The following is a 27,508-nucleotide window of genomic DNA, read 5'->3' as shown; positions in this document are numbered from 1 at the left end:
AAAAGAAGCTCCAAAGCCCCAGCACTAGCTTTATCTGTGGAGGTAGAGGACTGTGGGGAATTACAGGAAGCGGCTGGCTGTCCCCATGCTCTAGAGACTGTCGGACATGGAGGGGACACGAGACACTGAAATTTAACAGTACTGTTTCAGTTTCCTTACCAGTTTCCTCATCTTCTTCAGCTTCATCATCATCATCACTGTCATTTTCATGCTCTGCATGGCAAGCGTATGCTCTTTTCAATCCATTAAATAAAAGGATAAAAGCTGGCAAGATCTGTCCTGAAACTTGATTTAAAACCTGTGGTATTTGCTCCAGATCAATAAGAGCGCACAAGCCCAGCACACACATCTTTCTATCATGAAGTCTAAAATACAAAACAACAACATTTTATCTCTACTTATTTCCAATTTCTAAAAATAGAAAATAGGTGGTAGACTACACATGGCAGTCTTCAAACTGAGAGCAGCTTACCCCAAGAAACAGTCTACATCATTAAGCCACTGTGTAATGAAGTGATTAGTGACAGGCTCCACGTTATTGGGGAAACGAAGATTTTCCAAGGTATTTAATAACAGATGAGGGTTGTAATACAGAGCAGCTATGGCAACCTGGAGGCACATCGTTCGCAGTTCACTTGTTTTCACCTCTCTGGTCAATCTCTCTAATGCAGCTTCCACAAATAAAGGTATACACTGGAAGAGATAGAACCGTTATAAACTCAGTATTTTAATAGATCAAACACCCTTCCCCCCCAAAAGCAAGAGTTAATTATATACACAACATGGAATACTTAGATATATAATTTTAACAACAGTATTTCATAGGTACAGTTGTAGAATGGCACATAACACTGCTGAATAAGCAGTCTGGTGCACAAATATACCTGAGGTTATACACATAGATGAAATAAAACAGTAAGTAACGCAAGGATATTAACACCTCAGTGTTAAATTGGTGGTAGAAGTCAAGCCAACATGAATGAAATACATCATTAACCATGAGTAAACCTATATGTAGTACTTGGGGTTGTAATATTACCCATGATAGCCATACTAAAAGATATTTAAGTGTATGTTTAATTCCCCAATAATTCTGTAATCTTGTTTTTTAAAAAACTAGCTGGTGTAAATAGAATATGAACATCAGTAACTCCAGAAAACAGACTTAGTCACTTCCCATGTTAAAAACAACACACCTTTGACTTTTTACTGTAGTAATGTCAGTTATTAATACTGGAGAACAGCATTACAGGATGTAACTCAAGATATCCAGCAGAAGTGGGAGAATAGTTTCTCTGCTTCCCTAAGCAGAGGGTTAGCAGTATTATTTCAACACAGATTAAGTTTTCTTTAAAACACAATCTGAATAAATTATTGCGTCCCTACAGATGGTGCTTTTTTGCCAGTACAAGAAGGGATGCTATGGGTGTCACCCTCTTTCTTTATTCTGGGCTGCCATGTGGCCCATTAAATCTTTCCCTTGCACTCGAGTGCATTACAGAATTTAATCCAACAGCGAAAAGAGGTAGTCTGCTCTTAAACTGTACTCCCTCATGCATGGAAGTGTTTTGGATTGTCAGATGCACTCTACCTCTGGAGGCAAAGTATGAAATATGCATTTCTTTAGCTCTACCAGTGCTGCCTAATAATACTCCTAGCACTGCAGTATATCTCAGCAGATACTGTTAGTTTCACTAAAACATGGTGGATTTTGTCACATGATTTTAAGACAGCAAGCAGATGTTACTAACCTGATCAATGCCACGCCCTTTGCACTGTAAAATGATGACTTCCAATAGCTTTGCTGCATGACATTCTGCATCTTCTCCTGCAACTCCGGTAAGGACCTGAAAAACAGTAGACTACTGTTAGTTTTCTGCTTATGGATAAAAGATGGTTTTCGATATTCTGTTTTTCTCTGAGAAGTTAATCTACAACTAAGATCTCTATTAAAATACTAGTGTCCTATAAAAACTAGAGTGCCATTTCCAGCTTCCATCAGTGAAGAAGAGAAACAAAAGGGAATAACCATCAACAAAGGTTCAGGATCATAACTGGAGATATGTAAGTGGAGCAAAAAAATGGTTGCAGCTAACAACCATCTACTTGTGCTGCAAAAATGTTGAATCTTAGTATGTATACAAGTTTATAGGAGTACTTGCATAAGAAGTGCTCATAGCCATTTTGAAAACTTTTATTTGTGCAAAAGATTCACTGAATAGTTATCTGAACAATTCACATAGAATTTTATAAAGCTTGTTTATAACATTTTTGTTGTCCAACCAGGGACCAGAAAATACTATAAAAATCTAGGACTAACCACATGGCACTAACAGAAAACAACAAGTAGTAAAAACTGACAATGACCAGGTCACAAATAATTAAGATGATTTGTTTGCAAGAACTACTCAATTACAAAATAAACAAATAGATGAAAAATCAACCTGTTTGCAGCTAATTCACAAACACAAAAAGGGCTATAACTCTTCAGATAAGTTATTCACAACAAAATTCAAACACTTCCAATCATAGACTCAACCAAGGAAACAATGTTAACACTTCAATCTAAAGAGCAAGCTTGGTGCAGAGTTCAGATAACAAGACTCACATATACAATACACAAGTCCTGAAGAGAAAACTAACTGTATTTGAGAAGGTTTGCATTTCCCTAGGCTAACTAGGGCTAAGGTTCCAAAGAATGCGATATACCCCTACATATTGACAAGATTAAAATGCCAAGGATGGAAAACGTTGAGAGGCAGTGTAGTCCAGTGGAAAAGATGGTGAACCAGGAGCCAGGAGACCAGAGTTCTATCCCCAGCTCTACCACAAATCTGCCTTGTGGCCCTAGGCCAAGTAATTTCATCTTCCTGTGCCTGTTTCCCTTCCCACGTTATTTATCTTGTCTATTTAGATTTAATCTCCTACTACTTGTTTGCATAATAAAGCTTCAATTTCAAATGGGATTCTAGGCACTGTTGTAATACAAATAATACAAGACGACGACAACTGACTCCAGCCATTGCCTGTGCATATTTCTAATATTCTTATGTGATGCACAACTTATTGGGGGGTGGGAGGGAGTTTACTTTAACTAAACCCCTGATAGTGACTTGGTAAATTCCTTTTTTTCAGCTGCTGTTCCTTGCAGAGTCATGGCAAATACCAAACAACATATATCCGAAGGATACAATTTAAAAGTCTCCAGTTTGAGAGTCTATTGTTGTAAAAGAAAGTACATTTTTACAAAAATGTTTTTTCCATTTTGTACACAGGCCAGTAAGTTTTAGACAGAAGGAGTCTACCTACCTTTTTACACATACTGTAGATCATTTCAAGATATTTTGTGTCAGACAGAAGCGTGTCTGTATCGACAGTTACATAATTATGCAAGAGAGGCATCATATCTATTAAATAAGAATAATCAATTAGCCGTTCTGTGTATTTTTTACAACACTAGCTGTTAATACATAGCTTTCAGGCTTATTGTAAGCTAGTTAAACATGGTGTTGGCTACTATAGTAGGATGTCACCTGACAAACCTGGTTATATAGATGGCTTAAGCAAAACTATTTTGGTCAAAATAATGTTCAGCAAATATAACTCTTCTGAACTTTGGTTAAACTGCAATCGAGATTTATTTCATTTATGCCCCAACACAAATATATCAAACCCACTAATCTTAAGACATTTTTTATTAGGATTTCTTACCTGTAAAGTAATCAAAGCCATCCTGCTGAAAAACTTCAAAAACAAGAGGCAAAAGCTGCCACATCTGTGCAGAGACTTGCTGACATGTCAGACTGTGAGCCAAGGAAAAGATCTCTTCATAGAATTCTAAAATGGAAGTAGCACTTTAGCACTAAATTTAATGCTAATGACAGGCAAATAATTGACACAAACAAGGAGACACATACCTAAAACATGCTGCTGTAAAACTGTTCCAATAACTTGCAAACAGATCCCTTCCAATTGTTGCGTAATCTGAAAGAGAAAGTTTAAATGAGTTTCAAGCACATGTAAAAACTGGTTTTAAATAAGTTTTAAAATAAAATTCTGTAAAGTACCTTTACTAGAGTGTCACCTTCTAACAAACATTACAAGATTACATATCTCTTGAATACCACATGTATTATAACTGCACCGTTATAGCTAAAGATCTGTTAGCCTCTCTTTAATGCCATCTTTTTCCTGGAACACCATTCTTCTTTGGATCTTGGAGGAATCTCATTTAGGTATGTTTTTGCTTATTCTTACTGTTACTCTTATTTTAATTTAGTTTTTGAGTAACATTTTTAGTCCCCATTAAAATAATAATAAATGAATACATATAACACAACAGTAAACTAGTTAAGAAACCAGAACGTCCCTTGGTTTGTTATATGGCAGCATCATGTTATGAGCTTTGACACAAAAGTCTTAGGGTACATCTACCCTGCAATTAGACACCTGTGGCAGCTGACTTAGCTCAGGGATTTTTAATGGCTACGTAGACATTTGGGCTCAGGCTGTAGCCTGAGCTCTGGGACTCTCCCATGATCCAGGCTCCAGTCCAAGCACGAACATCTACAGCACAATTAAACAGCCTCTTATCCCAAACCCAAGTCAGCTGGCATGGATGAGCTGTGTGTTTTTAATTGCAGTATAGGCATACCCTTAGTATGCTTCCTTAACCAAGACCTCTGGAACTTTAAGAACATATTTATTACCAAGCCGTTTAGGCACCATGGAATTAAAACATTTATCAGAAGTCAGTAGGTGTAGTAGCATAACACTCAGTAATGTAGCTACATCAATCTTTGCTGGAGTATTTTACAACACAGACTAAGGCTGTGTCTACACTACAGAGGCTATGTTGGCAGAGTTATGCCAGCAGAGCCCTCTAGTGTAGCTGCAGGATATGTCTATGCTAGAAACACCAGGGTGGAACAGATGCAGCTGCACCACTGTGGTACGTCAGGGAATGCCTACACTTAAAATGGTACAGCAGTACAGCTGCACAGCTGGAGCACTTTAGTGCACACTACTAATGCAGACAGGAGGGCTTCGCCCATCAGCGTAGGTAATCCACCTCCTCAAGAGGCAGTAACTAGGTCAGCCCTGTCTAGAATGGGGACTATGTCTTTCAGCGGTGAATATTTTTCATACCCTTGACCGACAGATATGCCGGTGTAAGTTTTAAGTGCCAACCATGCCAAAGTCAATAAAGAAAAAACCCTGCACTGAGTTTGGCCTTATGCAGATTTTCCAATACTTTGCTGCATGGCAGACAGCAAACTGATACATCAGCAGGAAATGGACGCAATATTGTAAGTTGATTACTGACGCATCTATTTTCCTCCAAGGGTAGACGGGCACCAAGTCAGACATTTGTCAGTACAGCTGACAAGACTGTTACATTTGCTACAGACAAACTGAGCAAATGACATCACTCAATTTTAGTGGTTACTGCCTCCATCTGCTGGTACACAAGAATTATATCCAAGTATCTGGACTGCTACAGAAATCTGTAAAATGTCCAAGATCTTAAATTGTTATGGCTCCTAGGTTGTACATGCAACATAGTTATGATTTTATACCTGTGTGTGCAGGTGTAAATAAGCTTAACAGATTTTTAACTAAAAGGATTTTAAAACATTAGCAGACAGCATATTGTTGGATTTTTATTCAATGTACAATAACTATTTTCCAGCATCTTAGGGCACTTAATTGCTTTGAAAGAGTTTTTCCTTACCTCTTTGTGATCTTCAACTACACTGAGGAGTGTATCAATGGTATTCAAAATTCCCATTGCTGTCACTGCTTTGTCATCACTGCCTTCTTCATCTGGTCCAGTCTGAATGACTTGGTTAAATGTCATTGCCTGCACAGTAACAGTAAAATCCCAGGTAAGTGTGTCACTCAAGTAGTTTAATTAAAGAAGGTACGCTTGGATATAGACTATTGTACAAGTCTGAGACTCTGTACACTGAACTTTTAACTTTTAAGATATCGTGTGTTAAAAAAATCAGTACAGGTGAATGCCAACTATTTGAAATATCCCTCAAGATCAGAATTTTGTTTTTCCAAATTCCCATTTTCCAAAATCCCAAATTTCTCAATTCTGTCTAAAGTAATTTGAATAATCAGGGTTTATCTGTATATGAATAAAGTAGATTTGCAATTATAAATAAAGAAATAAAACATTTACAATACAGACCCCAGGGCTAACTCAACAGTTTACAAAAACAGAGATGACTGATTCAAAAACAGAATAGAATTAGTAGTTCTGAACCAGATAGCTAAAGTGGATTACTGTAAATATATTACTAATTCACAGGAAACGGAAAAGTGAAGTTCATTATAAACCATTAAACCTAAACACTAAGGGCCTGATTTTGAGATCAGCAGCAACCTGGCCTCTGTACTTATGAAACTGCAGGTACAACTTATGCTATGTGGATGTCCCAAGAACACAACAGGAATTTTCAGATGCAACTAATTTAGCCTAAAACATCTAACTATTGGCACCCACAATTTGCTACCAAAAACTGCTTCTAAATTTCTGTTTTAATAACTTTAGTAATGAGGTCAGTAAGACTTTTTACTCTAATCTGATTCTGAAGTGTGCTGTGAAGGGTTATCATGGCTAAAATCAGGATTACCATTTCTCTATGGAAGACATTTGCTTATTGTGCTAAGAACACAACAGCTTCTGAACACAAGGTATGCAAAACATCTGCATTAACGGGTTTAAATAGGCTGGTCTAAAATCAGCTGGCAAATGACAAACCATCTTGAATATAAGGAACAAAATCCCTCATGTTTAACAAACTTCCCACGTGCGAAGTGACCAAACAGGCTTACCAAATGCTGGGTCATTTCTACTGCAATGGGAGTAACCTCTTCACTATATTCACAGATCATTTTCTGAATCACATTGGTAAGATCATCATTTTCAGTCTCTCTTATAATATGAAGCAGAGCTTGCATTACAGGTCTAATGAATGGTGTAATATATTCCTTAGCTGCAAAGTAAGTAGAAATAAAACACCAATTATGTTGATTCTTACATTCTTGTTATAAAAATCATTGTATCAGTTTAAGAAAACCAGAAATTCACACTTTAATACTACTGAAATATTTGACATGTAATAGCCTACATATATTTTTCGCACAACTAAAGCCAACAGAGAGACAAAGCGTATCAACAAAGTACTATGAAACATGAAACACTTCATATTAAATTTTGTATACAGCAAAAAACTGTTAACAAATAACTATTACAAGACTCCAAATAGTAGCTGGGAATTCAGCAATACAGCAATTATATATTACAGGTTATGTTTCTTTCTAAGCTTGCTGAGCCACGACAGAAGTTTCCTTGTCCAAAAATTACTTATGTCAAACACTCTACTTGTTCTAACTACAGCTGGCAAATTACCATGAACAGACTATAAAACGAATCTCCCAGAAGGTAATTACGATACTAGTACATTAGTGCTTAGCCCATGAAAATAGTGTATTATATCTTTTCTGCTTAAATTGTGTCTTCTTTAGAAATGTTAGAGATGTTTTCTCTAACTTGAACAAAAAAAAAAAAGTGTACCTTTCTCTTGATTACTGATCAAAACCTGAAGTGCTATGGCAGCTTCCACTTTCACAGGCATTTCCCTATCATCAATCAGACATCGTCTTGTGAGTTCTAGGGCTGTCTGGAGGTTCTGGTCACTCTTAAATTTAACTTCACAGAAATAATGAAGGACCCAGCAAGCCTGTGAAAAAAAATGCATCTAACAACTTCAGAAAGTGGTCATTTTAACAACACTTGTGGATTGTCAGTTCTCCAAGAAAATAACGAATAATTAATTAGTACTACAGATGTTATTTATTAACTAAAATACTAAGAACTTTTACAAATGAAGATGTTTGAGAGTTTGGAGGCTGGCCAGTGGTAGGTTTGTCTTTTAGACATCACTAGACCAGTACTATGATCTCGAGTTCATCTTTGGCCACAGGTTTTGTGTGAGCAGTACGGTCTAAATGCAAAACGCAAATGGACCATACCACCAGACACAGAGGAAGAACTATGCACACAATACTGCAGCCATTTAAAAAATTACATGTTGCTACATCTTAAGAAACTAACACTTATGATTAAAACTTGAATTTACTTTATTATAGGAGGGATGCAAATAGTTTGTCCATTTAGAGCAAGATACAATTCAGTAAAAACTGCATGCTATTCAATTGTAGATCAACAAGTGAATAAAAGTAAACCTTATACATTCTTACCCGTGCTCTCATATAGCCCAGCTCACTGCTGAAGAGAGGGAACACATGATTCTGCAACATGTACTCCATCTGATCTTTGTATATCTTCTTCTGCGAGAATATTAAGGCAATTACATCAGTTGGTATTTTTAAATAAAAGCCAGAAGCGGGAGAAAAAAATTGAGTTATTGTTAATCTTATTTTATACATAAAAGTGTAAATAAGGAGACAGTGTGATGTCTTAACATACCACAAAAGAAAAACAGACTTTTTACCCTTCTTAGCCCATCTGTCACTTTGTGGCATGGTTTGCTATCTATTCACTATCACAACAACAAGACCAATTAAGAGCAATGATTCACGATGCAGTTTTTTTTTTAAACAATCTCTTATCTTTGGCTCACTAAGGCTTCTTTATTTTGCAGTTTCTATCTCTATTTTACACCAAAGACAAACTACCTATGACAAGGAAGAAAGGGCAACCACCTCAAAAGATGGATCAGTTATAACCAAATTAAAAGAAATCAGCTTCTTCCATGTCATCCTCTGCTATCGTAAGCAAACAAGGTTGCTAAACCTGTTACACAACTAGTTTTCTACAAGAAAATGAAGCCTAAATCAGCAGGCTCTCTCTGATCAAACAAATTTTCTGACATGAACAACCAGGAATTTGATCATCAAGTGGAACTGAAGAACCTATGTAGCAATTCACTGCTTATCAAAAGGCAGCACAGCAGTTCCAAGAACCTAAAATAAGTCTCATGAAATAATTTATAATGAATGTCGTCAGAGAGTCATTCAGTTATCCACATTCCTTTGCTGTCAACACACCAGAACTATAGGTGTATGTTTCTGAAGTCTAGCTTCTTGCAAGAGATTTGTATAATGAAGTCTGCAACAGTTCAAGAGCCAAATAATTAAGCTCCACCATGGAAGAGTTGTACCATGACATCTAAACCAAAATTTGAAAAATTCAGAGAGCTAATCTTGATTATTCTAATACTGGGTTGGGTGTAGAGGGAATGGGTAGAAAAGGAGAAGGAAACAGAACCAGAACACGCACTAGAAATTAGTACTTACTTTTAGGAGAATTTCAGCCAAAGAACCAATCATATGTAAAGCACCATCTTTCTTACGGGGATCAGCATTTGGCTCTGTGAGGATCTGATAACAAAAGCCCATGGTCTTCTGCAGGACCTAGTTTGATAAGGGCTTTGTGTTAGTAAAAATAGTTCAGCCAGTCTTCTAAAGTACCATTGTCAGGTCTCTAAAATACTCTCATTGTTAAAATGTATTTCATTTTTTCTTCAAAAGACTGGGTTTAGGCATTGCTTTATGCCATCGCTAAAACAACACCATGTTGATTTATGACTCCTGGGTGTATTAGCAAATATGGCTATCCAGCCTCAAGAAGTAAATTCATACCAACAGATGAGTACCAAAAAAAACTTCTAGAAAACAATTGGATTATTGTGACATTATGGTTCCTATGTATTAAGCAGGAAAATTTACAACCACCTTAATAGATTCTTATCTTTTGTTTCAAATATCTCAGCAAGTTGCGCAGAAAATATCAAATAAGACTATTTGGTTTGTTTAGTCCAAAGCTAATCTTTAAACAGCTTACCTCTTTTCTTTTACTACATGCTGTAAACAACAATGTCTGAGCAGCAGTTGTAGGAGAAATGAAGTCTTCAAACACATCTATTAAATAAATTTAATAGTCTATAAATTTTTGTCCATTAATGCAGTTCATAATGTTAAAATAAATTAAGGATCTAATGTAAAATAAGAGCAACAGTATTCAGACATATGTCACCCAGCTGTGCCTTGATATTACAAGCATTTCAACGCAGATCTCATATAAGAAAATTAAACTTTGAAATGACAAGACGAGACAGGTCTTGAGTTTTCTGGCACAGAAACATTCCACCCTTTGTCAGCAGGATGTCAAATTTTTGTGATTGTAAGATCCCCGAGGCCAGGACTTTCTCTTATATCTGCAAAAGATCTAACACACTAATTACACTGGGAAAATATTTTTTAGTTGTAATAAGGAAGCAAAACTGGGAGCTGAAAACAAACTCGGTCTTTAATTCTCTTCTTGTTCAACCTTCTTCAGAGGCTTTCAGAACCCTTGTCAATAGCCATATGCTTTGCATTTTGGGGTTTAGCCCATAGGGCAAAGAATATCCCATTGGGATCCTAGGCAGCCTGAAGTCCTAAGTGTATCAAAAAGCCTTCATGAAGGTCCAATTCCTTCACTTTCACACCCCTCTTGAACAGGCTACAAAGACTTTTAGAACACTTCAAAAGACACAATGAAGAGCCAGTGGAAAACATCATAAAAATGGACAGACCACCCAAAACTTCCATGGCTATATTAGTCTCTATATGGGTACATCTATTTCGAATTATGCCTTGTGTAAAGCATTACTTGACCTTGTAATAAGAAATTTTGGCACATGGTAAAGATCACCATCTGAAAAGTAGCTACTGTATGTAAGCCATACATGCTTTTAACGATTAAATTTAACTACATTTTTAAAGAAAAACAAAAAACAGCATTAGCCAATCTAAACAACCTTCTGTAATTTTAAAACTTAGCTCTTTTACAGCTATGAAGAAGTTATTGCACCACCTTATAAACATCTTGTGTTCACACACACACACGTTGTTCACCTACAGCGAGAACCAAGATAGCTGAATTTAAGGTATCTGTAGCCATGTTGACAAGCACTGATCTATTACCTCACTTAAGAAAAGTGCACTATACTTAAACACAAAAAACCCTAGTTACCTCTATTTTCACAATGCACTTCTTAAAATACTGGCTTCGTTTGGCATTATATTTTTCTAATGTGTATGTAAATTTTAAAATTCTCACCGAACTTCATACGTATGTATTCATATGGGTCTTCTTGCCACAGCTCCTCATCAGCATCTGTATAGCACATCAGTGGAAATATAACATCTTGGATAATTCCCTGCAATTAAAGCGTTACAAAAAAAGGACGTAGCCTATTAAAATCATTTGCTTTCTTCTATTTAAAAAAATTTAAAATTTTCTCTTACATCAATTTTAGATATGGGATGGATTATACGGTCATAAGAGATAAAAGCCAACTGCTTCCAATTAAAGGACGACCTGCAATGCAATGCAAGCCATTGTGTTTGCTTTGGGTAATGGAGTATTGAGCTGGTAAAGGCGGCATAAATTTTGTTGCTGACATTAACTCTGAATTTGTGTGGTGTTGCATTGTATGTACAATTCTTGATCCATTAAGAATACAATAGTTTAATTATTAGGCTCAGTATGCTAAAGGGCTGCTGCTGAAACTGCATGATTGTTTTGGGATCTTATTTATATTGTGAGGGCTTATTTAAAACAGTTTCCATCTGGATGTCTTAGTTCACACCATTGTATTAAGTCATTATGATACTAATACAAATGCACTCTATGTTTTACATTTTAAAAGAGCGTCCAAGTCCACGATAAGGAGCATCAACCAATCTGGGTTTTAGCCTTTAGTGGGGCTGCAATCCTGCAAAGACACATGCTTGAAATCAATGGGACTATTCATAAGCCTAAAGTAGACGTCTTTGCAGTACTGGGGCCTAAATATTGCAAATGTTTTTGTTTCATCCAGAGAAAATGAATATTTCAACTATGTTAATGTAACAAGATGTGCTTCCCCAGAGCAGACCTGAAAGCTCAATAAACAATTTATAATACAAGCTCATACACCTTAAATTCTAGTAGGGATAGAGAGTTTATAAACAAACTGACTTATACATAGTAATTTGGTCATTTAGAGACTATTCCCAGAAAATGTTTTACTTGAATATGGGGCTTCAGATTCTTCCAGGTCACAGCATGTGACACTCCTTGATTGATGTAGTTCAGTGTTTGCTGAAGAACTCTAGGAGCCATGTACTGCTTTTCCTTGTACTGATACAGCACCTTCAGCAACACCTGTGAAAATCAAGTCTCATTAACAGCTTCTAGAAATCTGAACACCTTGCCAGTAACCAAGAAGCCATTTAATCCGCAGGACCGCCCACACAAAGCCCCTCACAGTCTTGCAAATGTAAACAGATATTTACTACTCTACAATGGTGTTGACTAGTCTAAGTTAACATGTGACAGGTTCCTCTGGTCTGTGCCACGTCCAATTCTTCAACACAAGTTTAGTTAATTTGCTCAGGTAATTTTTATAGTGTTCATGAGAGATGGTGGACTGACAGCCCTGGAGACTGAAGTCCTTTATTTAACCAAACAGGTATGGCTCATGCAGCAGTAGTGCAAGTTCTCCACACTCCACCATCAGAAAATGCCTCCTGGGAAAGGAGAGAAGATGGGCCTCAGAACTGTCTGGGTAACAGTGACTCATGCTAACTCTACCCACCACCACAACACAGGATGATGGGTCCTTTCTCCCCTCAGATAAGGAAGTTAATGAGCACCACTGACATTTCATCTTGCAATTCTTTTTGCAGACCCAGCTGCTGCACTGCTTGGCCTGCCAAACTGCTTGGCCTCCTTGGCTGGTGCCCTCCAGCTGTTTGCTGCTTCATGTTTGAATTTAGTATGGCATTATGGAGGTGTATCAGTCACCCCATATAATATACATGTATAATAAAACCCTTAATTCAAAACACAACATGCAACAGAGAGGGTAGAGGGCTGGCTCCATTTTCCTTCTCCTATGCCTCCTGGCCCTATTTTTCTAAGGGGATAGGGCTCCTCCAGGTAAGTCTAGCAATTTAAATTCTGTCAAGCCAGGGGCTGACTGCAAGCCAGAACTTGGATCCACTGCATTAATTATTGGTATTTAATCTCCAAGTGATTGGAAGAGTCTGGGGACCAACATCCTGCAAAATTTCCCTGCAGCTCAGCCCAAGCCTGTAATACCACAATTGTTCTGAAAGAAGCAACTGGTGGGACTAAAGGGAGAGGTCAAGTTCAGTCTCTATGCTTAGTTGATGTTTTGTCTCTTTGATAAGACTGAAAATGGTGAAAACTGATTAAAAGAAAAGTATCCACTGGGAAAATGTCATTCACATCTACCAATCGTCCGAAACCTTACCAGTAGTGAAATATGGATGAAGATGAGATCCAATTATTTTGAAAAATAATTCAGTTTAAAAAAAAAAAAAATCTATACATGAGATTACAAAGTTGCCTTAGACTGTCACAGGAGTTTAACTAGGGATCTATCCACATATTCACGATGGACATCACTACTTTCTAAATTGTTTCATGATTTTTGCCTATGTATTAGCCTTTACTGAAATTGATTGGGCTCTGATCTATTAAGGTGTTTGAAAGCCCATTCATTACCTTAGCAGACTTGGAGATGCAGAATTTTACCCATCCCACTATAGATGGCTTATACATTGCCTTAGAAAGTAGAGTGGCATAGCACAAAGACTTTAAACACGCTAGGTTTTATAATGGCACACATGGGATGTCAGAAAAGCAATCCTTATTTGTATCAAAACTGCTCTTTACCCTCTTGTAAGCTAAATGAAGAGATACAGGATATGAAATTGAGTCTTGAGACTCACAGAAGATGAAGTTTGTTTTATGAATGAAACTTTGGTCTGACACAACATCATTTTCTTGAAAGTGTTGAAATTCAATTGTTTTAATTTAAGAAATATTCCTTGGAAAAGTTACAGTCATTATGATGACTACAATGATGGTTAAAAAAATATTCCATGGAAAAAAACCTAACATTTCTGCATCAAGACTGAGAAATGAAGTATTTAAGAAACAGATTCTCTAAGCTCTGTTATGCCTTAAAATACGGTCTTTTTACTAAATAATCTGTTAATTAAACAATAGAGTTGGAATGTCTTACACAGCCTTATATATACAGTAAATTACAGTACATTCAGAATTGACTTGATTTTTAAGGCCTAATGTAAAAAGCTACAAAACAAGCCAAGTTGGGGGGGAAAGGGGAGGGAAATCACTTCAGTAGTTAAAGATATTTTATGCTTAGTGATATTTAACCTATGAATGTGAAATAGGCTCCAATGTTCAAAATCATTCTACTTTTGTAGTATTCTAAAATATATTCCAAACTACCGACTTTGAGCACAACTAAAGGCTAAACAATGTAAATAAATTGTTGAGATATAAGCCAAGTCAAGAGTGCATATCCTGTAATGTTATTTCCTGCATGTAAGGTTGCATCAGAAATTCCAGTTTGTATTATATATTGTATTTGACAATGAGTAGATGTCAAGAGACCATACTATAGAAGGCAAAGCATAAGGGACCAGTGTTAAAATTAAACTTTCAACCTTCCGCATTTCCTGATTTCAGAGAGCTTAGGTTTTTTTAGCATTAATTATACCATTTTGCATTGAATTCCCTTAAAGATTATCAGTACTGCTAGTAAGTTCCTTTATCTGGCTATTAAATTCTGTCATCTCTAACTATGGGCTCATGTACACAGCTTTTTCAAAAATTTAAATTGATCAAACAACTTATCAAGTAGTAAACATATAAAGTTTCCCCCTTTAAATACTTAAAACTATTGAAAATTTCCTTTCCACTTGATTTGAACTTGGTTTGTTTTGTAGATATTTAAATCTAAGGAATAAAGTAAGTCAATGCAGCCATTTGAGTTATGAGTACACAGTATATGGAGAAAGTTTTTAAAATAAACCTCATAACTCAAACACACATCCAGAACTCAGAAGCAGCTGAATATATTTTACTCAAACTCTCCACAAAACTTCACCTTTGGCCCGAGATCAAGCTTGAACATTTTTAGTTCAAATTAAATTTAAATTACCAGCAACCGAAATAGGGGAATAAAATCAAAATTGGAATTCCATCATTATTACACTGTGTGCTATGCATGGGCACATACATGCGTAAAGAGATATGGCTGCAGTGATTAGAATATAAGATGATTTCTTGTTAAACCAGTTTAAGTTCTGTGTTGGATAACAGTATCTCTGAGGATTCCTTGAAGCTGGTACATATGAATAAGAAATCAGCTTTCCCTTGCTGCTCCTATCAAATGAGCAATAGCTGAAACCTGGACAAGAGCGTTGGTGTTTTTTTTTTTTTAAGTTGAGGGAAAGGACATCCAGTACAATTCTCGGATATTATTTAGTTTCACATCTTTATAGTAATTCCTTTGTTATTCCCTCAACGTTTGAATTTGAACAATACAATAAATTATGAAGGATTTTCTATGAGCCAGAATACTGTGCAAATAGTCTTGATCACTTCTTTCCTCACCCTCCTAACAGTAAGACTATGCTTATTTGAGTATTATCATTGGACTCACCCCTAATTCATCAGCGGAGCAGTCCAAGATTCACAGGTGTCTCAGACAGTGAAGATAATTCCAAGTAATTGATTTTGTCCCTCCCAAATGTTCTAGATTATTTTTGTTAGAAGTGGGAATGCGCATAATGTGTATAAATGGCTTTTTTGGCCAGGTTTAAGAAAGTTCATCCAGAGCTACTTCTGGAAAAGATTATTAGTTTTCTTTTTCTTGGATGTTAACATCTATAACCAAGTTCCTGAATTTCCTAGTTACAGGAGCTCCACTTCCCCACTTTATTTCAGCATAACATAATCAGTTGGCTCTGGTGTTCATTTGTTCTTTGATACCAAATGTGGTAGGATAAAAGTTATATTCTGCTCTGCCCATTTCAATACAGATGGTTCAACCTTGACAGCTCAAATGACACCAATGGCATTATTGAAAACCTGTTTGCTTTTGACATTACTTATCATACTTTCCAAAGCTAATCAAATTGGTCTCGGCATCAGCCAGCTGATAAGACTTATTAGACCACTTGTCCTGTGCTACGTGGGTTCTGGAATGTACTCCCCAGGTAAGTGATCTGTTTCAAGTCTTCCCAGTTCAGCATTTTCTAGAAGAAGCTATGTTTTGTTCCCCACCACCCTCGTGGTAAGATAATCTCTTACCACTTGCTGTACATTCACTGTGCTGTTTAAGCTGTTTAGAAGAAGGAAGAGTGCAAAAACTTCATTTCTGTATGAAACTAGTACAACTAATAGCTTCACCAAGCAGTCAGAGTGACATGAGGTGTCCAAAAATTCAGTGGTTGAGAACCTTCAGATTACTATTCAAATAAAATCCTGGGTCTATGAACACATCCAGATAATGGATCCTTGGTGCTGGAGCTATATGATTCTTCCCATTTATCATTTGTTTTGAGAGATGCCTTCTTTCTTCTGGGAAACCCATCAGGAGATAGTAATGGGAGGAGCAGACATGTACTCCACTCCTTTCAAGCAGTAATTAGGACCCTTCTGAAAATTCATGGAGATATGACCAAGGGAGCATCATATCGGCAATCAGTGATATTTTGTAACCCAAACAGAAATATAGGAGATGGCTCTTCAACGAAGGAAGGACAAGCCTACAGTCACAAAGAACACCTTCAGTGATTTTGTGCCAAATCTGCACTTTAACAATTTGTAATCCCACAGTGTGTATTTACTCCCCATTTCTCTTTGATAAAAACAGAGTGCACGACAGAGTGTCACTGGAACTCTTGAGCCTGTCCTCATGCGTCAGAAATTGCTTATTATTTTCTTGTGTTTCAGAGGGTCTCTTGATTTTGCAGCTAAAAGAATTTTTTCCACCATGTAGTTGAGGGATCAATTTCCTTGCGCACATGCCTAAGGCTGACCTCCACCGCTGCGCAAAAAGTCAGAGTTTTGGATAGCGTGGGTTCCGTGTCATGTATTGGGTTTGATGTCTGCAAACAATCTGTTGGAACAGTATATTCTGAACTTTCCTATTTTATATATATATATATATATATATATATATATATATATATATACACACACACACACACACACGCGCGCGCGCGCACGCATGCACCATCTTCCAAAATGTGTGTCCTTCCTGAGAATCTGATCAAAATAACTCCGTTTCTATGTAACTTCATATTGTAGAGAGAAGTTTCTATGGGTTCAAAAATCCTGCCCCTCAAGAATTTTCCTTTAAAGACCTGAACCACAGTTGTTTCCTGGATAACACAATCACAGATACAGAAACTGTGATTCTAGGCAAGTCTAAGAAGTGCACCTGAAAAAATCTTCTCTACCAAACAGTATCAACTTGTAACTTTTGAAGACATTTTTCCATGCAATCAATTGCCTAGACTAAAATTATCGGGGGGGAGCCATCCAGGCTTCATAACTCCTCCTCAGGATGGACAATCTTGGTACTTGGCTCCTTAGGTCATATTTACCTTCAGATAGCACATTAGCACCTCTATAAGGAGTTACTGCCAAATCCACTTTAGAAAGGCAAGATTTAATTTTCTCCCTAAACTGCACTGAATATTGAGAGAAGGTAGGTGAGGTAGTATCTTTTACTGGACCAACCTTTCTTGATGAGAGAGATTTCAAGCCACACAGAGCTCTTTTTCAGTTCTGGGTAAGGTACTTGGAGCATCACAGCAGAATGCAAGATGCAACAGCCTGTTTAGCATAAATAGTTAGCACATACTGTATGGGACCACTGAAGGTTGTGGACTGTTAACACCTCTGCAGAACTTCATGCAGTATTCAAGTGTGGTCATACCATGGATTTATGTATTGGCATTTATGTTGTAATAAGCCCTAAATCCAGTGCCCCTGCTCAGTCCTGAGAGCCAAGGCTCTACGACCCTGTCAGTTGGGAGGGTCCCAGAACTTGGGCTGCAGCCTGAGCCTGAACATCTTCACTGCAATTAAACACTCCTTTAGCCTAAGCCCAAGTCAGTGTCACGGGCCTAACTGCGGTACAGTGTACTTCAACAGATTACACAAACAACATACGATATTTCTTAAGAAGTGAACACTAGATTATTTCAGTTGATAACTAAGTGTAAGTATTTCCTGCATACTCCCTGATAGCATCAGGTTAATGCAAAATATTTTGAAAGGAGTCATATCCTTCGAAAAGATGGGGGAAGGAAAAAATTATTGCTAAATGTCACAGTTACTCTAATACCCCAGGTTCAAGCATTTCTTACCTGTTGGACACCAACAGCAAACGCTTTTAGGAACACTTCAGCAAATTCATTGTACTCCTTGGAAACATTACCAGGGCTTCCGTACCTAGAATTAAAAGTGAAAAATTCAAGTATGAAGAAATATTTTGCTGAATTTCATATTAGAAGTTAGGTTTTTTCAATTTGACGGCATGGGAAGAACAACTACCTCTCAAAAAGTCTAGCCAAGATGTGCAAAGCCCATTTCTTGGATTTCCACCAAGGCAATTCTGGTCTATCATCTTCATCAACTTGAAGAGTTTCCTTTAGGAAGAAAGATTAAATTTGTTGAATATTGCTGAAATGTCTTCTTTTTATTTTAATTGCTTTTCTTTTTGCACTATTAGCTATGTAAACACGCTTCCAGATCAACAGAAATATCAGATCTAAAAATATGAGTTAAAAAAAAGCCCACAATAAAAAGGTAATGTATAAATGTTCAAATATAACTTTCCTTTGTAAAAAGCCAACATAGTTACAATACAACTTGCAATTTGCTGTTTTGTCTATAAAGAAAGGGTAATATTTTAAACTTTCTCCATTTAGTCTCTGTTTAAACCACCATATTAACCTTACAAAATCTTATTTGTCCTGCCGCACATTTAGAAGATGTCTTGTAGTAAGAATAAAGAAAACAATACTGTTAACATTTTTAACCAAGTTTTAAATACAGGAAATCGAATTCAGAAGCCAATCTGCAAGCCGAAAGAAAAACACACACATAAAAAAAGTACTTACAGCAGGTACATCTCTGTCCACAACCGTTTTTAGAATTTCTATCCATTCTGTCAGGTTCTGCTGATTTATCAGCTCCAGAGGTAACGTATACTATTTAAAAAGCATAAAATAGGTTCAGTATAAAGCCATTTAAAACAACCCGATCAACTGCTTGAATTATATATGTTTGAATGCTCATCTACCAAAATCCTACTGAACATCTGCTCTACACTTGAGTACTATGAGCGGTGAGCAAAGAAGTGAGTGTGATATTGGATGGTGTTAGAGATCTTTCGCAGCCTATTCTACATCCTCAAAAACATTCTGCTTCCTTTCAATTCTGCCTTACTTAGAATTTTGCTATAGAAGATGATTTCACAATATTTAAGTTATTATATCTTTCTGAATCAGAGACAATTCTTTTCTTCGCTTAAAGTACAATAGAGGGATTGGTAAATCTGGTTTTAAATTTCATTGCAAGACCACCCAACCTAATATTAGAATAATGCTCTGAACAGCATGTTAGTCCAGTTTCCTTCTGGTTAGATAAGCTCAATATAGTAACACTATAAAAGTAAGATAAATGGTTGTTTCTAGTGTTATAAAATGGCTTGTTCTCTCATAACCACTCTGACTTACTCAGGAGTGGCACTGGCAGGTTCCAGAGAGTTCAAAGATGGTAGACTCAAAAAATGTGTAACCCAATTTTAAACTAAAAAAAAAAAAAAAATCTGTATTATTGGTGTTATGGTACACAGAATCATACCAAAAGCTTGTTACTCACACCACAGTTAAGCATTGGTGAAAAATGACTCAAATGAAACAGAATTGGTAATGTTGTTTCGAATACATTAGTACCTAGAGTGTTATACATTTAGGGGGGAGGGGAAGAGAGAGCGAGAGAGAGAGGGAGGAAGTCAACCTTTAGATTAAACCTTTGCTCAAGAATACAGAAAATTTGCTTTCACCTGAACAAGAGCATAGAAGATTTTGAAGATCTGTTTCTGGATGAGGACAGACTGATCAGATGGATCAGACAGAAGCTGAATGAAACGATCTTTCAGAACAGGCAGGAAGTGCTGCATTGCTGCTATCAAGGGACTCCGCTCCTCTGGTTTCTTGTACCTTTAGGTAAGAATAAAATGCTTTACAAAGATTTTACAACTAACTTTATTGATATGAAAAGTAAGTTGTGCCTGCACAGAAGAGAGGCACACAGGCCACTGCGGCTCCTAAGGATAGATTTTAAAAACTGAGTTATATCTTACTACGGCACTCATGGGGTCATATAAAAAGCGCTATACCAACACAGAGCCAAACCCAAATGAAGTTAAAAAACAACTTAGCTTCCATTACTTTACTATCATTCAACACTACCGTAATGTTCTCCTGCTAACTCACTCACTTTGAATGCCACATCACATACATGCCACACAATTTTCTATGGTAAAACAAGGTCACAGTAGCAAGAAAACAGTGAGCAAAACCCATAATTTTATAGACAAGAAAGTTACAAGTAAAGCTGGTCAGAAAATATCCAACAAAACACTTTCACCGGAACTTGCCAAAATTGAAACATTCCGTGGATTCTGTTTGATTCTGATAGAACCACGTCAATGGAGGAAGTTGTTTCCTGTCATCTCGTCTACCCAACTCCACTGAGTTGTTGGAGAGCCTGGGCTTCCAGGCTTGAAGCTCCTTGATTGTCTGGTGCTTCCACGGCCTATGGATCTAGGGTAGCCTGCCAGGAGGCCTTACCTGGAGCCAGAGCTCTATTCCCTTTCATGAAGTATTTCAGATTTTTTTGCATTTTGTTCCAAAGTGGAACAAAATCAAAATTCAAAATATCAAAATTCTCCACAGTGATGGGGTGTACAAACACCACACGGGAGAGCAAGGGGTTAAGGAGCAGCTCTGGGCCTACGCAGCTCCACCCAACCACACCTGTGATGCCTGAACAAGTTGCAGGCGGCATGTAAAAGGGGAAGCAGAGCAGCTCAGAGGGAGGCAGTCAAAAGGGAGCAGACCAGTGGCGCTGAACTTTGGGGGCAGTGTTGCCCAGGAACTCGTTGCCTGAGCACACCTACAAAGAAAAGGCAGATGACTAACCGTGCAGGTCAGTGACTTTATATGAGATTCTTTGATTTAATCTGTGGGGAAAAGGAGGCTGGTAGGAAGTGGTCCGGGGGCAGCTACTTAGCACCCAATGGTGTGAAGGATCACTGCCTACTATTGGGCCCTGGACCAGAGCCTGCTGGAGAGCATGGGCCTGACCTCCCCAACCCACACCAAGACGACATGACAACAACAGGAGCCTTCATCTCAGAAGGCCACCCTGACCTGAAAGACAGGACTGTATTTGCTGCTGAAAGACAGGACTGTATTTGCAATGGGGAGATGACCTCCCATATCCCCACCTCACCATTAGGCAGCACTGTTGGAGTTTGTTCACCTTCTATATCCACAAAATGCTATTACCTTTTTTCACCCAGTTCTAGTTATAATAAAGAAAAAATCCTATTAACTGAACAATTGTCAGATTAGAGTATTATCTGATACTACCAGTGATCTAAACTAAGGATTTAAGAATAAAAAATTTTACATTACTGTACTTCAGAATTCACAGCTTTACCTAAACAATTAACACAAAAGTATCCTCATTCTTATGCCACCCCATTTTTGGACTTTATACAGTTCAACTTAAATACACAAATTAACTTTCTAATAGTGCCAGTTCACAAAAAACAAACAATTAAAACCTACATAATCTGATATTAAATGCATGTCTTATAAAAAATTGTATAAAAATTTAAACAAGAGTCCAACCCAAAAATCATAAATATGGTTCCTACAGATTAAGTTAATCAGAAGCATAAAGCTTAAGAAAAAATGGAGAACGTAAAAATGTTGCTCAAGAAAAGTCCACTACCAACTTGCTTGAAGACACAAATGATAAAGAACATGGTAACAGAAAGGGAAAGATCAGAGAAAACAATCTGACCTATGTAAAAGCCTGCAAGTTGAAATACTGGCTGGCTTTGAAGCAAAAATACTGAAGGGCCCAAGTGATTTACTTTCCATCTGAAAAGTCAATTCAGCTCTTAAACAGGCCTAAAGTTTGTTAATATTTTAGATTAAGTTAAAGCTGATCAACCAACAGGCTGCAACAACGTGGTTTAAGCCATAACACTACACATTGAGGGACAGATTTTCAAAGTTAACACATACAATTGCATGGACTGAATTTACACTTAGATACACCTGGTTTATAGCCAAACATCAGATGTTCACAAACAAATTAAGCACGTAAGGCACTAGATTGGGAGCTAGAGAATAGGATTTTATCTGTGGCTCTGCTACAGCTACAGACTTCCTATGAGAGAATGGACAATGCATACGCACAAGGGGCCCAAAGTAAGATTGCACAGACAACCTTAATTCTCGCATTTCATAACTTTTGAATTTTTGGACTTTGCAACTGTTATGTATTTTTCACATGTAACACAATATCTAGATTACAAATTGTCTAGATGTCTAACAAACATTATTTCTCATGCTGTTCCTGACAAAGCCATGCTTTTATCCCCTGGACACTCTTTCCCCTATCAATAAGACTTGTGAAATCATGCCTATCTTCAACTCAGAAAGTGACTGCTTTAAAGAAACCCTAGTATTCTGATCTCAAAGTTTTAATATGAAGAAAGATTGTTACGTACTGCGTTTATGGAACTAATTAGGAAAGACAACATGAGCTACTATCTCCAGATGGTGAAATATTACCAAGACTTGTTATTGAATTCAGAGATTTATATTAAATTACCTCCAATTATCAGTGTTCAGTGCAACATGCAATTCAATATTTTATATATTAACCTCCAGCACATATTCAGAAGTATATATAAAACTTACAGAAAATATATTGCTACAAATGGATAAACTTTCTATGTTTTTTGTTTGGGGAAAACTCACTCATAGTTTTTCACGAGTTGATAAAGACAAAGGAGAATTCCAAGCCAGCAAGCACTGTTATCAGACTGAAGATAAAAACCAATTTTCTCCACAACTGCAGTCCAGCGGTTGGGGTAATCATGCTTGATAATATGGTGAATGCAAGTAGTAAGCTGTACTCTGGAAATCAAACACACACATGGTTAAACAAATAACTACCTTCATTATTTTAAGAGGTTTTTTTGTGGTGATGAAATAGCTCATTTTTGGCTGAAAAGATAAAACTTAACATGCGTTCGGAAGTCTTGTTTACACACAGAGGAGTCTAATCTGGTCTTCTACTTCCCTTCTGCTTAGCATTTACTATCTTCTGAAATTTTGTAAAAGGGTTATAATAATTTAGGAATCCATTCTTCTCCAAGTACAAAAGATGTTACACAAATAAATCGCTTACATGTTGTACAATGTACAAATGAAGAATGAAAAGCCATTTTCTCTAACTGCATTAATTCTATGTTCTCCAATACATAAGAACGGCCCTACTGGGTCAGACCAAAGGTCCATCTAGCCCAATATCCTGTCTTCCGACAGTGGCCAGTGCCAGGTGCCCCAGAGTGAATGAACAGAACAAGTAATCATCAAGTGAACCATGCCCTGTCGCTCATTCCCAGCTTCTGGCAAACAGAGGCTAGGGACACCATTCTTGTCCATCCTGGCTAATAGCCATTGATGGACCTATCCTCCATGAATTTATCTAGTTCTTTTTTGAACCCTGTATTGGTGTTGGCCTTCACAACATCCTCTGGCAAGGTGTTCCACAGGTTGACTGTGTGTTGCGTGAAGAAATACTTCCTTTTATTTGTTTTAAACCTGCTGCCTATTAATTTCATTTGGTGACTCCTAGTTCTTTGTTATGAGAAGTAGTAAACAACCCTTCCTTATCTACTTTCTCTACACCAGTCATGATTTTATAGACTTCAATCATATTTCCCCTTAGCCGTCTCTTTTCCAAGCTGAAAAGTCGCAGTCTTATTAATCTCTCCTCATACGGAATCTGTTCCATAACACTAATAATTTTTGTTGCCTTTTTCTGAAATCTGTGTGTTACAATCCAAGACACAATGAAATTTAGTATGCAAGTGGTATTAATTTTAAAACAACAGTATCAAAACTATGACTACATTATAAACAGATTAAAACTGTATACCTAATTAGTTCAGGGGAATGAATAATGGCTTCTACAATATTTTCACGAATACAATGTCTATCTTCTTCTGGGATGGAATAAGGTGGGATTTCCCCTGGTGTAGTTTCACGATCAGGCCAATACTGAGTTATCATATTCTTCAAGTAGATAACACCTGTCAGATAACAGCAAGACATCACTTGGTATCAATACAAAAATCAGTCATCATGCAGATATGCGTATTTTTACATTTAGAAAATGCATTCCATAAATGAACTCCGACTGAATGGACAACATTTAACATATCAGAGAGCCACCATACCTGCACACAAAAACCACTAATCTCCCAATTTTCTATATGGAACAAAAATTTCCCCTTCTTCAGTTATCAAGTGTGGCATCTGTAATATTTCTTATGTCCACTATTCCCAACACTTTATTATCTTTTCAGACAATGTTTTTGAAAAATAAAGAGTATTGAAAGACATATTTCCACTTCTCGTTACGAAGAAGAGTTGTGGTAACTTTATTAAAACACATCTCTGAAGAAGCTTCCCTTGTAATTATTTTGAGATCAATTTTTTGGCATTTAAAAACAAGGCTAGTCAGCATTAAATCTCTATAGTCAAATATTGCTTGTATTTTAAAAGTATGATTTTATTCTATAATGTGACTATGTTTGGGCTACATGGTCTGCTTTACATTCAAGTGAATCTTGAAAGCAAATTGAGTTTCTCTACACAAAGATTATATGTTATGACTCTTTATAGCGGATATTAGGTTGCTGACATAGATGCATGTTTCCACTAATTGACAAACATTCAAACTGCTTAGTGGCAGATTCCAGATTACTATGCTTTATGAATCTCTTTTCTTTACAAGTGCAAAAGGAAGTCCAGATTTACAAACAGTTACAGCAAAATTAATATTAACTGAATTCTGACTACACTTGAACAACGTACCATAGGTTCTCTGCTGGTTTTCAATTAAATGTTTATATGGTGTCTAGCACCAGTATCAGAAAGGATTCAGAGAGCACGCCTTGTAAACCTATTTTTTGAATATGATAATGATGTAGTTTCTGACCTTGCCAGCTGATCTGTATGGGCACAAGAATCTGCCAGTATAAATTAGCTAAGAAAATCAGGGTTTTAGTTGAAATTATTTCTGCTGTTCTTTTCCTTATTTTCTGTAACCAGAAGTTATTCTACTTACTGCAAAAAGGACAGGAACCACTCCCAAAGAAACAGAAAAGGATGGTGGGATAATTAGTTCCAACACAGTCAGATATGACACAATGTAAAAATAACAAGTTCAAAAGACCCAAGAACACCCACAGATTGCTTAGTTTTTCCTTGGTTTACTATGAGATTGTAAATATTCTCTTTAAAAAGCAGTAACACTTCATCTATCTTTTCATTTTCAATTTTTTTAATATACGTCAAAGCTTGTAGCCTTTTGATTCTGAAATTCTAAGTTCTTCCCATGTAATAATACCCTGGCAACAAACCCCGGCCATGTGCTCTGAACCCCAGCTCTGGCCGCTGACCCCAGGTGCCGACCCGTAGTCCCAACCACACCGAAGCGGCTGTTGGCTCCAGACGCCGATCCCCAGCCCTGGCTGTGTGGCTGCATGCACTGGGCGCACAGCAGCGGGTGCTGTCTTAGGCCTTGTGGCAGCAAGCAGTGACCCCCACAGCATTTGGTCATGCAGCTCTGGGCTCTGGCTGCGTTGCGGCCCTGGGATCCAACTCCCTGCCCCGACCATGCAGCTCCTGATTCAGGCACGAGCACTAATCCCCTCCCCGGCCGTGCAGCTCCTGCCCCCAGCTCCAGGATGTAGCAGCAGGCACTGACCCCTGGCCGCACAGCAACAGATGCCAACCCCCGCTCCAGCTGCACGGCTCACCACCCACCCTCGTCTATTTTGGCCCTACATCCATGCCCCCCTCCCCATCATCCCTGGACCCCACTGCCTTCTTGGCGCTGCATCCACCCCTCCATCACCCCAGGCCCCCGTTGCCTCCCCCGGCCCACATCCATCCCATCACATCTCCCACTGCCAACCCGTCCCCTCACCCCCCAATCCAGGGCTTAATTTGTTCTGGGAGTTGCTGAGAAAAGTGATATTAAACATGCAAGTATCACTTCTCACAGCCTTCCAGATAGTGTCCTGTGAAAAGTGATTGATATTAACCAACATTCAATAATAAAAATATTACTGTGAAGTGATATTTGTATCTGCAATAAATAAATAGAATGATGTGGATATGTATATGTGCTATTTATTTTTTTCCCTAAACTTAATCAAGTATTTTAGGGAAAAAAGTGTCAGTTCAACCACCAGCAAGACAGGCCACAAAAGAATTTGTTGCGAGAACTCCTGCTTTAGAGTACTTGCCCCTACAGAACCTAGAATTCAACTCAAGATTAGAGAGTCTCAATCATCCCTTGCTATCTAGCACAAATCCATTGGCAAAGTGTATCTGTCTCACCTACCTCTAGTGGCTGGTCCACATACTGCTACCAATTACTTCATTACTCATGTGGTAGAGGTCTGGTGTTAGGATATAAAGGTTATTTCTGGGGAAATTCTGCACCACTGCACAATGCAGAATTTGCGCAGAATTAATGTTCTGCACAGAATTTCATTTTTTCCTGCAGAAATGGTGCTGCAGAGCTGCTGGCCACTGCTAGGGACTGCTGTACCCAGCAGAGCCTGGTTCCTCAGCTCGCAGTGCACCTGCGCAGCAGGGCTTTGGTTCCCAGGTTTGCCAGCCCCGCTTAGTCACATGGTGAGCTGGGCCCCCTCCCTGTACAGCAGCTGCACTCTGTGAGGAGAGACAAGAGCAATACCTGGGATCTGTAGGGAGGGGCCGCTGCTTTCTGAGAAGAGAATCTGAGGGTAAGCAGGAGTAGGGACCTGCCAGGGGGATGGGGGTGTAACTCAAGCTGTTCCAGGAGCAGCTGAATCTTTAAATTGTGCCTCCCATCCCCAATATCAGCAGGTACAGGTCGTCTCTACACAGCAGGACAGTAACGAAGCTGAGTGGAGCCTGCAAGCTGGGCTCTGGGGGCAAAAGGGGTGCGGGTGTCTGGGCCAGGGGCACCATGCAGCCCCTCCAGCACCCCCAAACACCCCATCCCAGTACACAGCTTCGCTTCCCCTGAGTCTGGCATTTGGGAACTTGAAATATGGTAACCCTATGGGAGCAGGGCAAAAGGTGAAAAATTATTAAAAGATCAGAGAGGCAGAGTTTTCTCCGCAAGATGTGCCCAGATGGCACATGTGACACATCCAGTCTGAGGCACCCAACAAAAGCATAAACAGAGAAACAGGAACTGGGTTGT

The 27,508-nt window shown here is 38.0% G+C and overlaps 1 protein-coding gene and 1 non-coding gene across 4 annotated transcripts in view; both read right to left on the bottom strand.

Annotated features, from left to right (window-relative positions):
• Positions 1 to 27,508, bottom strand: part of IPO7 (importin 7) — a 47,699-nt gene that overhangs the window by 6,723 nt on the left and 13,468 nt on the right. For all 3 annotated transcript variants that reach the window (XM_037899786.2, XM_043549921.1, XM_037899787.2), the window contains exons 3-22: positions 24,179 to 24,332; positions 22,993 to 23,151; positions 19,992 to 20,148; positions 19,045 to 19,134; positions 18,476 to 18,570; positions 18,289 to 18,373; positions 12,095 to 12,229; positions 11,141 to 11,240; positions 9,881 to 9,957; positions 9,334 to 9,450; positions 8,275 to 8,364; positions 7,589 to 7,754; positions 6,847 to 7,007; positions 5,735 to 5,863; positions 3,918 to 3,984; positions 3,712 to 3,837; positions 3,310 to 3,407; positions 1,752 to 1,847; positions 473 to 693; positions 160 to 365 (exon numbers count right to left, since the gene is read on the bottom strand). In XM_037899786.2, the coding sequence (XP_037755714.1) occupies positions 160 to 365; positions 473 to 693; positions 1,752 to 1,847; positions 3,310 to 3,407; positions 3,712 to 3,837; positions 3,918 to 3,984; positions 5,735 to 5,863; positions 6,847 to 7,007; positions 7,589 to 7,754; positions 8,275 to 8,364; positions 9,334 to 9,450; positions 9,881 to 9,957; positions 11,141 to 11,240; positions 12,095 to 12,229; positions 18,289 to 18,373; positions 18,476 to 18,570; positions 19,045 to 19,134; positions 19,992 to 20,148; positions 22,993 to 23,151; positions 24,179 to 24,332 (2,529 nt within the window). The remainder of the gene's footprint in view (positions 1 to 159; positions 366 to 472; positions 694 to 1,751; positions 1,848 to 3,309; positions 3,408 to 3,711; positions 3,838 to 3,917; positions 3,985 to 5,734; positions 5,864 to 6,846; positions 7,008 to 7,588; positions 7,755 to 8,274; positions 8,365 to 9,333; positions 9,451 to 9,880; positions 9,958 to 11,140; positions 11,241 to 12,094; positions 12,230 to 18,288; positions 18,374 to 18,475; positions 18,571 to 19,044; positions 19,135 to 19,991; positions 20,149 to 22,992; positions 23,152 to 24,178; positions 24,333 to 27,508) is intronic.
• LOC114018842 lies at positions 7,903 to 8,084 on the bottom strand. Its single transcript, XR_003564055.1, has one exon. It is a non-coding gene; the product is annotated as a small nucleolar RNA SNORA23 (small nucleolar RNA).

The sequence above is a fragment of the Chelonia mydas genome, chromosome 6 (genome assembly GCF_015237465.2).
Source record: "Chelonia mydas isolate rCheMyd1 chromosome 6, rCheMyd1.pri.v2, whole genome shotgun sequence".
NCBI lineage: Eukaryota > Metazoa > Chordata > Testudines > Cheloniidae > Chelonia > Chelonia mydas.
Note: the sequence above shows the minus strand (reverse complement) of the source record. Positions and strands in the feature narration are given on the sequence as shown.